We start from the raw sequence: 16,638 nt of genomic DNA, 5'->3' as shown, positions 1-16,638 counted from the left end.
AGTGATCTGAGGGGAAAAAAGGCAGAAATTGGTACTTGAACAACAATGAGAATTAAAAAAAGATAATGATTATTACAATTTATAGAAAAAAGAAAATTTTAAAATAGTGTTTAGTGGTTTTTAATGATATAAAATTATATCTATACATGGGTATTATTTTACAGTGTTATATAAATTTTTATTGGAATATGTAATTGAATATATTACTATTAATATAAATTAATAAATTACTTTGAAATTTGCTATACAAGGCCCTGGCTGGTGTGGCTTAATGGGTTGAGTGCTGGCCTTTGAACCAAAGGGTCTCTGGTTCAATTCCCAGTCAGGACACATGTCTGGGATGTGGGCCAGGGCCCCAGTAGGGGTCATGAAAGAGGCAACCGCACATGTATTTTTCTCTGCCTCTCTTTCTCCTTCCCTTCCCCTCTCTCTAAAAATAAATAAAATCTTTAAAGTATTTGCTGTATAAAATTAGTTATAAAGTTACATTAAACTAATTAAATAAGCAAATATCAATTACATTGACATTTTAACTACATTAAATTAAATGACAATAGCTTCTAAATGTACTTTGAAGCATACAATTTATATTTATTCATTCTTAATCCTACACTGAATAAAATGAGCAGTTTACACTTTCCTCTTTTATTTGTAAAACACAGGTATAAATGCAGTACATTACTATTTACATTCAATATACAATATATATATACAATATATATCTGTGTTTATAGTTTTCTCGGGGGCTTCAATTAGAAAAACATCTGAAAGTCTTTGTGGACAGGGGGCAATAGTGAAAAAAATGTGGTTGACAAATATTGATCAAAATGCATGTAGAAAGTGCATAAAGGAAAGCAAAAGCAGAAGTGGAAAGGAAAGGAAACGTTCAGAAATTGAAAAGTCCTATGTTCCCTATATAAGACACGGGCACAAAGTTGGACCTCAGAGAGTCTAGAGAGCAAGATTCCGACAGTCCCCCAGCTCAGCCAGGCCAGCAGCATCTGCAAAGTCCCCAATGGCCCTGCCCTTTTCCTTCCTGGTGGCTCTGGTGGCTCTCAGCTGCAACTCCATCTGCTCTCTGGGCTGTGACCTGCCTCACACCCACAGCCTGGTTAATGGGAGGGCCTTGGTGCTCCTGGGACAAATGAGAAGGATCACCCCTTTGTTCTGCCTGAAGGACAGCAAGGACTTTGGGTTCCCCCTGGAGGCGTTCAGTGGCAACCAGTTCCAGAAGGCTCAAGCCACTTCTGCCATCCATGAGATGATCAGGCAGACCTTCCACCTCTTCTGCTCAGAGGGCGTGATTGCTGCTTGGGACAAGACCCTCCTACACCAACCCTGCAATGGACTTTATCAGCAGCTGAGGGACCTGGAAGCCTGTCTGATGCAGGAGGTGGGGCTGGAAGAGGCTCCCCTGACGAGAGAGGACTCCATCCAGGCTGTGAGGAAATACTTTGAGAGAATCACTCGCTACCTGAAGGAGAAGCAGCACAGCCCTTGTGCCTGGAAGTTTGTCAGCGCAGAAATCAGAAGATCCTTGTCTTTATCAGCAAACTTGGAGGAGGAGGAGATTGTGCAGTAAGGAGGGACAGCTGGCTCAGCATGGACATGATTCTCCCTCCCTAATAATATCACACTTCCTCCTGTTCTGCCAGGTCCAACTTCCTTTGTTTCTGCTCTGATCTTCTCATGAATGAAATCAATTTGTTAAAAGTTTCCAGGAATAGTAAGTCAAATCCTGTTCAGCCTTACAGGCACCAGTGGCTTACAGAGGCCTATGCTGATGTTTTGTTACATTTATATGTATGTATGTATGTGTGTATGCATTATTTATTTATTTATTTATTCACTCATTCGTTAATTTAAAAGTTCAATTATTTATGTATTTGGAAAGTTTGACTTTTTGGCTCATGTAATGTTCAGCATGTGCCCCTTTATATTGTTATTATAATAAAATATAGTCTTTATGTTTAGTCGATTTACAATTATCTGTGTGTATTAAATTTTTACAGTAGGAAACTTTTTGTATTGACTTATCCCAAAGAGAAACAACAAGCCAGATTGTGCAGCTTGATTAAAACATGGATGGCACAATTCATTTACCCATCACATTATATTCAAACTAGAAGTACCCACTGACTTCTTCTAAGCCAGGCGGTGTGGTGCCCTCAGGATATAGAGATGATTGTAACAAACACAGTTACTCTTCTCATGTATTTTTGATTTTTGGTGGGAAAGAATCCTAAACACAATGAGTTAAAATTACTATCAGTTATGTTAAATGGCATATTGAAGGAAGAAAAAACAAGTGAATTCTCTCACCAGCAGCTACTGTGGAGAATGCCAGGGCATACAATTCGAAGTAGTAGGTCTGCTCTACAGTTGACTGGTAGACATCTAAGGGCAAATGTCCATTGTTAGCTGGGTATGCGAGTTTGCAATCTACAAGGAATGCCATGGAGGCATTCCAGAATACATACCCATATCACACAAGTTTCCCTCCTCTCCAGGTGGAAATCCCCAGAGCATGCTTGCCATTCATTCTCTACCTCTCCACCCAACCACACAACTGCTTTTGTTCAGTCATGGTTTCAGCATCCTTGTCTCAGTATCAAGTTTTCCCTAAAGAGCAGAATGTCACAAGTAGAAAGCAAAAGTAACATTTCTAGGTTTTGCAGAAACATCTGCAAGAGAGGCTTTCCTTAATGTCTGTGGACTGTGATGTAACAGACCCTGTAGCTAAAAGGAAACAGAAAGCAAGATGCAGTTTGTGGGTGGGCAAATGAAAGTCCTCTCAGGGAAGACCGCCCCCTGGTCTCCCAGTGCAACAAGGGCAGCCACCAACAGGAGGGCAGGCTTCTGTTGTGGACAGAAGTCCTACCACTTCCTGCAGATGTCCCTTGACGCTACTACAGAAAGGCTACTTCTTGGCAACAATGGATTCTAACGCTGTCACTAGCCCATTTCCTTATTCTTTGTATTACAGACAGAGTCTCCAGCTTCAGGCAGGGCACGGACACTTTGGGATTGGGCAGTGAAAGGGAAAGAGAGAGATGTGTTTTCTGGCTACCCCTACTCTGCAGACCAAAGGCTCCCTATGATTCACCTCTTCCACATGCTACAGGACTCTGGGGAGTAGGTTCAGCTGCCAGACCAGGAATGGAACTCAGTGGTAATCAGGAAATCTGATTAAACATTAATGAAACAACCCTCAATAATGTAATTTTTGTTTATAGATTTATTCCTATCATCAGACATCAGCTATTATTAAATAGAACAATATTTTTATTGTGACATTGATTAACAATCTTGGCATCTCCTTCATGCAGTAGGAAAGCTCTGCCTAGGTGCCAGAAGAACCTTTCATATAAGCTAAAGAATGTGAATGAATAGTATTGTTATCTAAGACCTCGTGACACTTTATTTTTGCAAATGTATCAATTTTGAGATAGTTTAAAGGAAATTTTACAATCAATGCATTATTTTCATGGTGGTGTTTCACCAGGATATATGTGTGAATTGATAAGGTAGCAAGAAGAGCCTGCAACTGTGGAGGCTTCTCGTATCTCTTTCTATGCAACACTCTCCTCATCTGGATTTGTTGTTCTTGAACTTGGGGTTGCCTAGGCCGTTGGTAAATTTCAACAGATTTTTGTGTTTTGCTGTCTTGTTCTGTCATCAGCTGTAGGGAAGTACATAAAAATTTAGGAAATGGACAGTTCTTAGAAACAATTGGTTTCTTAGACTGTATTATTCAGCATTTTCCAAAAACAGGCTAGAAGTTCAAAATCCTTGAAAGAGTTGTATTTCAAGTTCAAAGGCAGTCTGTTGGCAGAATTTCTTATTATCCTCGGAGGTGAGCCTTTTTCTGCTAAAGCAGAAATAGCTAATAGGATGAAGCCCACCCATGTAATGAAGGGTAGTCTACTTAAAGTCTACAAACTTAAAAGTTCAATGCCTATAATTTCTTGTTAAACTTACTTTCACAGAAACATCTAGATTTATGTTTGTTCAAAAATCTGTGTGCTGTGTACTAGCTATGTTGACACATAAAATGAACAATCATACTACTCCTCCCTCATTGATCTTCTGATACTTTTCAAATATTCTTTCTCCTCCATTCTTTGATGGATGCTTGTGTATTTTATACATTTTACTTAGTGTTCCTTATTTTGTTGGTCTGTGGGTGACGGAATCCCTAGGCAGGTTCCATCCGGCCACTGTGCCTGCCTAGGAAGTCTCTGTGGCCATGTCCTGTTTTCTATGAAGAGCTTAAAAATTTGTATACATTTGAAAGTAACCAACATTTCTTTTGTAGGTTAGCTGTTTCCTCTGAACCTCCAATGTTACTCTGAGCCTTCTCTCTCTTTTTAAGATCTTACTGTCAATTTGCCATTCCATCAAGATTGCATTGTGGCCTATGGGATGAAATAAATTTTACATGGATTTCCACTTACATTGCTAACTAACCATCTAAAACTGTTTAATAAAAACTTCTTTTTACCATATTAATATCAGATGTATCCTTTATCTTAAATCTAATCAATATAGATAATATAATTTCAGAGACTAAGAGCTTCAATAATTTGTTTCCTGATTTCTCTTTTTATCACACTGTATTTAGTATCATTACTATAGTCTCCCTTCATTTTCTGGATGAGATAGATATGCCAAGAATTTTTATGTTTTCTCATTATTTGCATTCTTCCTGATTAGGTTGATATTTCATCTATAATGTAGTCAGCATCAATTTCATGAAAATCACATGCTTTTTGGGGTCACACAGATAAGCACATTGCATTGAGTATAATAGCCTGGGACAATTACTTCACAAGGTTGAAAAGGAATCAGAATTAAGGAATTTAACTCCCACATAGCCAAAGTAAAGGACACGAAAAATTAATAAAATAAAACAACACAATAGCATGTATCAATAAAAAGAAGACAAGGGAATTTAATTTTGGGATCAAAGTGTATTTTAAAACTTAATAGAATTCTAACATATGAAACATTTCAATTGCCTATTTTACAACCTAGTGGCCCTGCTGTTGTATACCCACATGGACCTGCATGAATGAGTCCTGAAGGAAGGGAAACATCCCAGGAACTCAATCACTAAAACTGTCAGACTTTGCTGTGAATGAAACTGTAAACAAAACTTAGTCCTTGGTTCTAAAGAGCTTATTTACCATACATGGTCTGGTAAGTACCTCACAAAATACATAAACCCACAGGGCTGAGGGAGCCTGGCTCTCTATGTAAACATGGCAAAAATGTCACCAGATTCAAGGCCAAATTTCATTTCTAATATAGAGAAGAGCAATATTTATATAATTAAAAGTGTATGTATGTTCATGTGTGTGCGTACAGTCAAACCTCAGTTCTCGAATGTCTTCCATTTTGAACAATTTGGTTCTCATCCAAGTCATTCACAGAAAAAAAGTCTCAATTGTTGAACAGAACTTGGATTCTTGACCCAACAACCCTCTCATACTGATTCTATTTATACACCTACATACACTTCTAACTTTAGCACAACATCATTTGTCATTTGACTGATGGGTATCCATTTGGACTAACACATCTGAAGTTAATGGGAAGATTAAAATCCCAAAGTTAATAGCATAGATTAATGACATCATCTCAGACCACATGAAGAACTCACAAATGAAAACAAAAAAGGGAGTAAAAGTATAAAGAAATGTTTAGATCATGAACATTGTGTTTGAGAAAGAGGCCATGCTTAGAAAGGGAGTCCATCAGAGAACACTGGGTAAGGTTGTACATCAGACACCCAGCTCTGCCAGGCCAGCAGCCCTCTCCTTTGTCCATGGCCCTCCTGCTCTCTACTCATGGTGCTAGTGGTGGCCAGCTATGGCTCTGGTAGAGCTCTGGGCTGTGACCTACCTCTGAACCATGTCCCAGTTATCAGGGAGAACTTGGAGCTTCTGGGCCAAATGAGGAGAATCTCCCCCTTCTTCTATCTGAGGGACAGAAAGGACCTCAGATTCCCCTAGACAATGGTAAATGTCAGCCAGGTCCAGGAGGCCCAGGCCATCTCTGTCCTCCATGGGATGCTCCAGCACATCTCCGACCTCTTGCTCACAGGGCACGCCTCTGCAGCCTGGAATACCACCCTCCTGAACCAGCTGTGCATGGGACTCTATCAGCAGCTGGAAGACCTGGAGCCCTGTTTGATGCAGGAGATGGGAGAGAGAGGAACTACCCCTCCAATTTAGGGCCATATACTGGCCACAAGGAGGTACTTTGAGGGCATTTGTCTCACCTGAAAGAGAAGAAATACAGTGACTGTGCCCGGGAAAGTTGTTTGAATGCAAATCATGAGATTCTTGACTTCAATAACAACCATGCAAGAAAGGTTAAGAAATAACAATGGGCCCTTGGGGTCACCTTGATACAATGCACATATGACTTAGGTCATGTTGAAAAGCTCTAATTTTGAGTTTAGTCCCAGAATTCATTGGATTTAATTCACTAAATCGTCTGTCCATACTGTTGGGCAAGAGGATGTTAAACAATTCAGTTCCTGGTTAATCAGTATCTAAGAGGTGACTGCTGTAGTGCTTGCTTCTTGTTTATCTATTTATCTATTAATTATTTAATCTATTCCTTCTTGCACCTATCACATTTATAATATTTAAAAATCATATGTAATTACATATTCACCTTTACATTTGACTTAAATTTATAAACATGTTTACCTTTCCATGTCATTGTTTGCATTTTGTTTTATTCATTTAGTTCTTAACAAAGAAAAACTTGATTTTGTTTACTGTGAAATCAAAATCAAAATCCTCAGTGTGTAAATGATATTGAAGAATGAATAGTAAAATTTTTGTACTCATTCATTGTACTCAGATTATATGCATAAGTTGAGTAAATGACATTGTGTAATTTCAGTCAAGAAATACAGGTTAAAGCAATAACATGTGTTCCTATTGTGCTGAAACTTTGTCTTACAGGAAAGGAGACATAAAAACAGTACTAATGCCTATTTTATTTCTATTATATTAAGTACTATGAAGAGAAGGAAAGGAAAATGATGTTTTCACACCAGAAGTTTTAGGTACAAATTAGGGTGGAAAGAAAAAAAAAATAACATTAGGTGTTGTTTCCAAAGTGTCTGAGAGACATGCAAGTGCAGGTTTATTGGCAGTTAGGAATACGGGTCTAGAGTTTACAAAAGTGCCATGGGGAGGGATTAAATTGGGATCCCTTATTCATATCTGGTAAGAAGAGTATTGGCACGGACACGGCCACTTACAGAGTGGCCAATAAAAAGGAGAATTAAACCTCATCCTGAAGACCCTCAACATTTAAAGGTTAGGCAGAAGAGAGTCTGCAAAAGGCACTGAGGTGGAGGGGCCAGTGAAATTAGAAGGATAAATAGGGAAGAGTGGGACAAATCCTAGTGAGATAAAAACACTAGTGGAGGCCCTTTCTCCCCCTTGTCTAGATGACGGAAGAATTCCAGAAGGCAACAAAAAAGAATAGGTGGAGGAGGTGAATACCAGGATACCCACTGGAAGAGGAAACCCAACAACAAAGGAACCACTAACATAGCAACAGAAGAAGGTGAAGGAGGGAGTAGTAACCACACAAACCTCAATCCAGGACTTATCTGGAAATACAACTAAACAGTAGAGACAGTACCCAATACAAGCAACTGAACAAGATTTCTTTAAACCTTGTACACGCAGAAGAACCAGCTTCAACACAACCTGCCCTCACCAGCACAACAAAATACAGAAGGTGGTGGACAGAGTGACCCACATTTAACCAGCTGGTGGGAAGGAACCACCAAAGAAAGACTCAACAACAATCAAAACCCAAAGGTAAACACAAAGTCAACTTAAACGACAGCCCAAGACCATTGAGCCTGGGAGATCAAGGAAACTGCACCACTGAAATTCACTGCTATTCTACTGAAGAAGTTCACACCACAAACCCAGGGAGCCAGAACAGATCAATTTAAGAAGCTGAGGACAACAAGAAGACTCTCACAAACAATGGGAAGACAAAGAAATAATCCCCAAATGAAAGGAAAGGAGGAAGCCTCAAAAAGAATGCTAAATGAAATAGAGGCAATTCAACTATCAGATATTGAGTTCAAAGCAGTGATTGTCAAGAAGCTCAATGAGCTCACAATGAGCTATGAGAAACTACAGGGAAGCTACAATGAACTCAATGAAAACTACATCAGCATAAAAAAGGAAATAGAAAGTCTCAACGAGAGCCAAGAGGAAATGAAGAATACAATTTCTGAACTGAAGAACACAGTAGAAGGAATGAAAAGCAGGATTGATGAAGCAGAAGATCAGATCAGCGAGCTAGAGGACAAAGTAGAAGAAAACACCCAGAAAGAGCAAGAAAAGGAAAAGAGGCTCAGAAAGAATGAAGAGGGATTAAGAGAAATGCAAGACAATATGAAACGTAATAATATCCGTATAATAGGGATACCAGAAGGAGAAGAAGAAGAACAAGGGATAGAAAACCTAGTTGAACAAGTGATGATGGAAAACTTCCCTAATTTGATGAGACAAAAAGTCACAGAAATCCAGGAAACACAGAGAGTCCCAATCAAGAGGAACCCAAAGAGGCCCACCTCAAGACACATCATAATTAAAATGGCAAAATTTCAAGACAAAGAGAGAATCTTAAAGGCAGCAAGGGAGAAGAAGGAAGTAACATACAAGGGGGCCCCAATAAGGCTAACAGCTGACTTCTCAATGGAAACACTCCAAGCCAGAAGAGAATGGCAAGAAATACTCCAAGTAATGAGAACCAGAGGCCTGCAACTACGACTACTTTACCCAGCAAGGCTCTCAATTAAGATAGAAGGCCAAATAAGAAGCTTCTCAGACAAAAGAAGTCTAAAAGAATACACCTCCACTAAACCAGCTCTGCAAGAGATGCTAAAGGGACTGCTTTAAGGAAAGAAAGGAAAAGAGAGAGTGAGAGAGGAACACATACACATAAAAGGCAATGAATAAGTACCTATCAATAATAACCTTAAATGTAAATGGATTAAATGCTCCAATCAAAAGACATAGAATAGCTGATTGGATAAGAAAACATGACCCACACATATGCTGTCTACAAGAGACCCACCTCAGGATAAAAGATCTGCACAGGTTGAAAGTGAAGGGCTGGAAACAAATTTTCCAAGCAAATGGACAGGAAAAAAAAAGGCAGGGTAGCAATACTCATATCTGACAAAATCAACTTCCAAAGAAGGATGATAAAGAGAGACCCAGGAGGTCATTTCATAATACTCAAGGGAAGAATTCACCAAGAAGACATAAATATTGTAAATATATATGCACCCAACATAGGAGAACCCAAATACATAAAGAAAGTCTTAGAGGACTTCAAGAAAGATATGGACAGCAACACAATTATTGTGGGGGATTTTAACACCCCACTATCAAAAATGGACAGATCTTCCAAACAAAATATCAACAAAGATATTGTGGCATTGAACAATACCCTAGACGAAATGGGCTTTACTGATATTTACAGAACCCTCCATCCCAAAGAAGTTAAATACACATTTTTTTCAAATGTACATGGAACATTTTCAAAGATTGACCACATGATAGGACACAAAACAAGCCTCAAGAATTACAAAAAAATTGAAATCATACCAAGCAATTTCTCGGATCACAAGGGACTGAAACTAGAAATCAACCCCAAGGAAAAAAACGCAAAACACTCAAACTCATGGAGATTAAACAGCATGCTATTAAACAATGAATGGGTCAAGAATGATATTAGGGAAGAAATCAAAAGGTTTCTGGAAGCAAATGAAAACGAACTCACAACAACCCAAAACTTATGGGACACAGCCAAGGCAGTCCTGAGAGGGAAGTTCATAGGGATACAGGCCCACCTAAAAAAGTTAGAAACATTTCAAACAAACAACCTAACCCTGCGTCTACAAGAACTCGAGGAACAACAACAAAGACAGCCCGGAGCAAGCAGAAGGAAGGAAATAACCAAGATCAGAGCAGAATTAAATGACATAGAGACTAAAAGCACAATTCTAAGGATCAATGAATCCAAGAGTTGGTTCTTTGGAAAGATAAACAAAATCAACAAGCCTTTAAGCAGACTCATCAAGAAAAAAGAGAGAAAACCCAAATAAACACAATCAGAAATGAAAGAGGAGAGATTACAACAGATACCACAGAAATACAAAGCATTGTAAGAAATTACTACAAAGAGCTGTATGCCAAGAAATTTGAAAACCTAGATGAAATGGACAAATTTCTAGAAAAATATAATCTTCCAAAACTCAATAAAATGGAAGCAGAAAGCCTGAACAAACCAATAACAGCAAAAGAAATTGAAGCAGTAATCAAAAAACTCCCAACACACAAAAGCCCTGGACCAGATGGTTTCACAGGAGAATTCTACAAAGCATTTAAAGAAGAACTAACACCTATCCTTCACAGACTATTTCAAAAAATCCAAAAAGATGGAAGACTCCCAAACTCCTTTTATGAGGCCAACATCATCTTAATTCCAAAACCAGATAAAGACACAACAAAGAAAGAAAACTACAGGCCAATATCGCTGATGAACATTGACGCTAAAATCCTCAACAGGATACTGGCAAACCGCATCCAACAGTACATTAAGAAGATCATACACCATGACCAAGTGGGATTCATTCCAGGGATGCAAGGATGGTACAATATTCGCAAATCAGTAAATGTAATACATCACATAAACAAAAGCAAAGACAAAAACCACATGATCATATCAACAGATGCAGAAAAAGCATTTGATAAGGTACAGCACCCATTTATGATAAAAACACTCAGTAAAGTGGGAATAGAGGGAGCATTCCTCAACATAATAAAGGCCATATATGAGAAACCTACAGCCAACATCATACTCAATGAGCAAAAATTAAAATCTTTTCCACTAAGAACAGGAACAAGACAAGGATGTCCACTTTCACCACTTCTATTCAATATAGTACTGGAAGTCCTAGCCACAGCGATCAGACAAGAAAAAGAAATAAAAGGAATCCAAATCGGAAAGGAGAAAACAAAAGTGTCACTGTTTGCAGATGACATGATAGTGTACATAGAAAATCCTATAGACTCCACCAAGAAACTGCTTGACCTAATAAATGAATTTGGCAAAACAGTGGGATACAAAGTCAATATCCAGAAATCAAAGGCATTTCTGTACACCAACAATGAAGCAGCAGAAGCAGAAATCAAGAAAAAAAAATCCCATTTGAAATAGCAAAAAGAAAAATAAAATACCTAGGAATAAACCTAACCAAAAGACCTGTATTCAGAAAACTACATAACACTGAGTAAAGAAATCAAGGAAGACAGAAACAAATGGAAACATATACCGTGTTTATGGATTGGAAGAATTAATATCATCAAAATGTCCATACTACCAAAAGCAATTTACACATTCAATGCAATACCTATTAAAGTACCAATGGCATATTTCACAGACATAAAACAAACACTTCAACAATTTATATGGAACCGTAAATGACCCCGAATAGCTGCTGCAATTTTGAGAAAGAAGAGTCAAGTAGGAGGGATCACAATACCTGACACTATACTATACTACAAGGCCACTGTAATCAAAACTGCCTGGTACTGGCATAAAAACAGGCACATGGACCAATGGAACAGAACAGAGAGCCCAGAAATAAACCCAAGTCTCTACGGTCAATCAATATTTGACAAAGGAAGCAGCAACATAAAATGTAATAAAAATAGCCTCTTCAACAAATGGTGTTGGGAGAACTGGACAGCTACGTGCAAAAAAATGAAACTCGAGCACCAACTTACACCTTATACAAAAATAGATTCAAGGTGGATAAAAGACTTCAATATAAAGCGTGACACCATTAAAGTCCTAGAAGAGAACGTGGGTAGGAAAATCTCAGATATTTCACGCAGAAACTTTTTTACTGACTTGTCTCCTAGAGCAAGGGACATAAAGGAAAGAATAAACAAATGAGACCTCATCAAAATTAAAAGCTTTTGCACAGCTAAAGAAAACAGTATCAAAATAAAAAGAGAACCAACTGTATGGGAAAACATATTTGCCAATGATACCTCAGACAAGGGTTTAATCTCCAAAATATATAAAGAACTTATACAACTCCACTCTAAGAAGACAAGTAACCCAATTAAAAAATGGGCAAAGGACTTGAACAGACACTTCTCCAAGGAAGACATACAGAAAATCCAAAGATACATGAAACAATGCTCAATATCGCTAGCCATCAGAGATTTGCAGATTAAAACCACAATGAGATACCACTTCACACCAGTCAGAATGGCCATCATAAACAAAGCAACAAACAACAAGTGTTGGAGAGGCTGTGGAGAAAGGGGGTCCCTAGTGCACTGTTGGTGGGACTGCAGACTGGTACAACCACTATGGAAAGCAGTTTGGAACTTCCTCAGAAAACTAAAAATGGATCTGCCTTTTGACCCGGCAATTCCACTGCTGGGACTCTATCCTAAGAATACTAAAACACCAATTCAAAAGAACCTATGCATCCCAATGTTCATAGCAGCACAATTTACAACAGCTAGGTGCTGGAAGCAACCTAGATGCCCATCAGTAAATGAATGGATCAAAAAACTATGGTACATTTACACAATGGAATTCTATGCAGCAGAAAGAAAGAAGGAGCTCCTACCCTTTGCAACAGCATAGGCTGGAAAGCATTATGCTAAGTGAAACAAACCAGGCAGTGAAAGACAAATACCACATGATATCACCTTTAACAGGAATGTAAACAACAAAACAAAACAAAACAAAAACTAGCAAGATATAACCAAAGACACTGAAATAGGGGATAGTCTGACAGTGACTAGAGGGGAGAGAAGAGGGAGTTTCAGGGGGGAATGGGTAGGGTTTACAGGAACAAACATGGAGGACACATGGACAAAAACTAGGGGTGGGAGGTAATGGGGGGAAGGGGGGAGGGTTGGGTGGGTGGGCTGGAATGGGAGTAGGGGGAGAAAACTGTACTTGAACAATGATTTAAAAAAAAGAAAAAAAACACTAGTGGAATAAAAAGGGAAGAAGTGTGTTTGAAAGGCAGAATACGCTTGTAGGGCAGATGTGAATGAACTATCCCCATGGACCTGAAAACAGGCACTGTTGGTGAACTTAGGATTGTCTGGTTTAGTTGACTTGGTGGGACAGAAACCAGGTTGGACTTGGGTTAAAAAAGAAACACAGGAATGAGAATTAGGGACATTATGCACAGAAGTTTGCGAAGTAGAGGAGTGACACGGATGGCACCTGGAGGTTAACACGGGTTAACATGACCATGCACAGGTTTCTTCACATTTTCTGAGAATCATTTTTAAAGAATAGATGAATTGGCACAAAATATATAAACATTTTAAATATTTGAGATATTTGACTTAAACTATTGCTTAAGTATTTTATTTAATACATTGCTTATTTGGTTAAAGAGTAATTTATCATTTTCCCCATTAATATCACTTTGTAATGAGTTTCAATGATAACCCATTTGTTTGCTAGTTGTAGTTTCTTTTTTCAAACAAATTTTGCAATCAAACTTCATTTCTTTTTATCTGATGCTTCACTTACTTTAGTTTTATGTTGGTCATCTACATTATTTATAATTTTTACATTTCTAATCTTTGACATAAACCTCCTCTATAAATTTTACCCATATGCTTTCGATGCACACTTGTATTTAATATCACCTGAATATAAAGAGCTGGACATGTCCTTGTGTGTTTCTCCAAAGCCTCAGGGCATAGAACCAAGCCTCCTCCTAGTCACATTCCTCTTTTGATTTTACACATATTCAAATCCTTTTGTTGTTAATCAATTTTTACATTAAATTCAGTATTCCATCAGCAGTTTTTAAATCTACAATATGAAATGATAATCTAAATTACTTTCTGTTAGAGAGAAAATTTTCCTAGAATGTTACCTGAAATGTTAATTTTTTTCCTTATTGCAACATACACATCTTTACCCTAAATCTAATTGATTCTGATAACACAACTATTTTTAGATTGTTTGTTTTATTAACATGATTACTGAACTGTATTCATTGCTATACTTCTTTTATTATGGTTACTTTAAAACTAATTTAAAGTTGAGGTAGCTAAGATCAATTCCTTTCTATTTTTAATATTATTATTTGCATTATTTCTTGTTTAATGTTAGAGTTGTTCTAAAGTCAAGAGCATTGGCTTCATGAAAATTATAAATATTTGTGGGACCCCAAAAGGCTATTTTATAACAAAGAATGAGATATCCAATAAAACTGAATGAAAGAAGCTGATCAGAGGTTCTTTCTCCCCCAAAATCAAAGGCAAAGAACAATTATTAAGTAACACACAGGAAAAATTAACATTAGCCACAAAAAGAAGAACATGGAATAAGAGAGTTTAGCAATTGCATAAATTTAAATTTAAAAAATGTTGGCAGAATTCCATAATATGAAACTCAAGGAGTCATCCATACCTCGTAATATAGGGCTTGGGATTGATCTACCCACTAGGCAGTTTCTATACATATACATGCTACATATATACATATAATTTTACTTTTTGTTCATTTTGTTATTAACTTGTATGTTGCAAAGTATTGGAGAACTGAGACATGGGGCTGGCAAAGCAGGGCTGAGGAGGAGTGAGCACTGCTGTTCTTAGCTATTGCCCAGTCATGCACAGGCCCTGCCCAGGCTCTGGACTTTGGCCAAGACACATATGTGGTCATCTAGGGGGAGAGAATGAGGGGGGGCAGGGTTATGTTGCAGTGTCATCAACAGGCAGCCGAGTTTTGCTGGCTGCAGGAGAGTGTGAATGTGGCCAAACCTGGACTGTCCCCACCTGCCAAGCCCTCCTCTGCAGAGGTCAAGGTGCCCCTGATATCCAGCCAGGCAAAGACACAGTAAATAAAGGCAGCTGCAGCACCAGCACTGCCCACACATCTACATTACACAAGCCGAAAAAGAATCCAGGAACTCATTTTAACAGTGTTTAGGTGATTTTAAGTTCTGATTCCACTAGGAGACTCCACCAGTCATATGATGATCATTTACTCAATAAACAAACCATCACAAATTATGAAAACATTGTAAGAGCCAGCAGCAGCTCAAGAATTTGAAATGTAAGAAACTAGGCAAATTCTGGTATGTCGTACTCTTAGTTGCAGATAAAAATAGAAGATGTAAAGTTTATTGCATTTAAGTTACATCTGTTGCTTTGCCCAGCTGAAGGTCTGCTGGTCTATCCTGTGGAAGATCTTGGTGGGCTGTTACACTTATGGTTCTCTACCCCCAGCTGCATTTTAAGGCAAGTCACAGGATGGCTGATTGTTGGAGGAGGTAATCAGAGCTTCAGATTGGAAATTCAACAAAGGCTGAAAATCAACACTTCATATAACACAACATGTATGTACCACCCAAATTCAATTCTTAGAAAATATGGCTAGTCAAACTTAGAAGGAAACGTCCTCAGGATAATAAGATTCGTTTGTAACCAGTATAAGGAAAGTAAGGACTAAATTAATTGTACCAGAAATTGACGACTAAATTAATAGTGTTATAAGTTAATTGTATCATAAATTGTCATAAGGCAATAGTGCTTGTCATTGCTGGGGCAAATCAGAATTGGGAGGGAAGAACTTATTATTTATTTACTTAAGACTGTTCTGGAGAGAGGGTGATCAGATTCTCAGCAATCTCTGGTTCTTATGGGCAGTAATAGTCCTAGAATTGATGAAGGATGTGGAGTCAGAGGGTCTGAGTTCCAAATAAGGTCAGGACCTTGGGAAAGTTGTTTAATCTCTCTGTGTTTTTGTTTTCTCCTCTATAAAATGAGGATACTGAAAGAACCTACATCAGTCTGTTCCACTGACACCTACAAAGATATGAGAAGGTTGAGATCTAAAGACGATAGAAGAATAGAACAACATATTTTAACACATTAATTTCTTAGAAAGTCTGTCTAGCAAAAACAAATCATAACATTTAAATTACATGAGGTTAAAAACTTTATATCATATTATAGGAGATCATTCTGTGTGACATGGGCCCAGCTCCCACTCAGAGATGCACAGGACCCACGCCCATGGATAGGTTCTCCCATGGGGAATCAGGCCTGCATTGTACCTAGACTGCTGTGAGACTTGCTTTTGCTAAAATTCCCTCACACTGAATTGAGACAGCAAGTGCTTACTGTAACTTCCTAAAATCCATGCTAAAACTCCCCAGTATGGAGTGTAACCAGTTCAACCACTTTTCCCTTTGCATTTGCAAATGTCCTTCTTCTCTGTGATCAGCGGCATCCTTTCCTTTGTTTTCTGTAAAAGGTAACCACCTAAAGTGAACCTGTGCAGAGTAAATGAGGACCTCCATGTAATGTGGCCAGAAAAGAAATAAAGGCCTGTTACAGCAAGGGCCAAGGCTTTTTTTCCTCTTGAGAGAAAAGCCATGCTGTTCCTTTTCCTCCACAGGACTCGGTAGTCCATGTGAATTTCTCGTGCCTCATCCACAATGTGGCGGACCCCACAAGCTGGGGTCTGCATCAGTATCATATAAGAGTACTAACATTTTCAAGAAAGTTT

General features: G+C 38.3%; 1 protein-coding gene and 1 pseudogene across 1 annotated transcript; both read left to right on the top strand.

Moving 5' to 3' along the window:
* Positions 1-1,015: 1,015 nt before the first annotated feature.
* Positions 1,016-1,582, top strand: LOC114503306 (interferon alpha-4-like). The gene has a single exon (XM_028520821.1). The coding sequence runs from the start codon at positions 1,016-1,018 to the stop codon at positions 1,580-1,582; it is 567 nt and encodes a 188-aa protein (XP_028376622.1).
* A 1,717-nt stretch (positions 1,583-3,299) lies between these two features.
* Positions 3,300-6,620, top strand: LOC118499345 (annotated as a pseudogene).
* The last annotated feature ends 10,018 nt before the right edge of the window (positions 6,621-16,638 follow it).

The sequence above is a fragment of the Phyllostomus discolor genome, chromosome 3 (assembly GCF_004126475.2).
Source record: "Phyllostomus discolor isolate MPI-MPIP mPhyDis1 chromosome 3, mPhyDis1.pri.v3, whole genome shotgun sequence".
Lineage (NCBI taxonomy): Eukaryota > Metazoa > Chordata > Mammalia > Chiroptera > Phyllostomidae > Phyllostomus > Phyllostomus discolor.
Note: the sequence above shows the minus strand (reverse complement) of the source record. Positions and strands in the feature narration are given on the sequence as shown.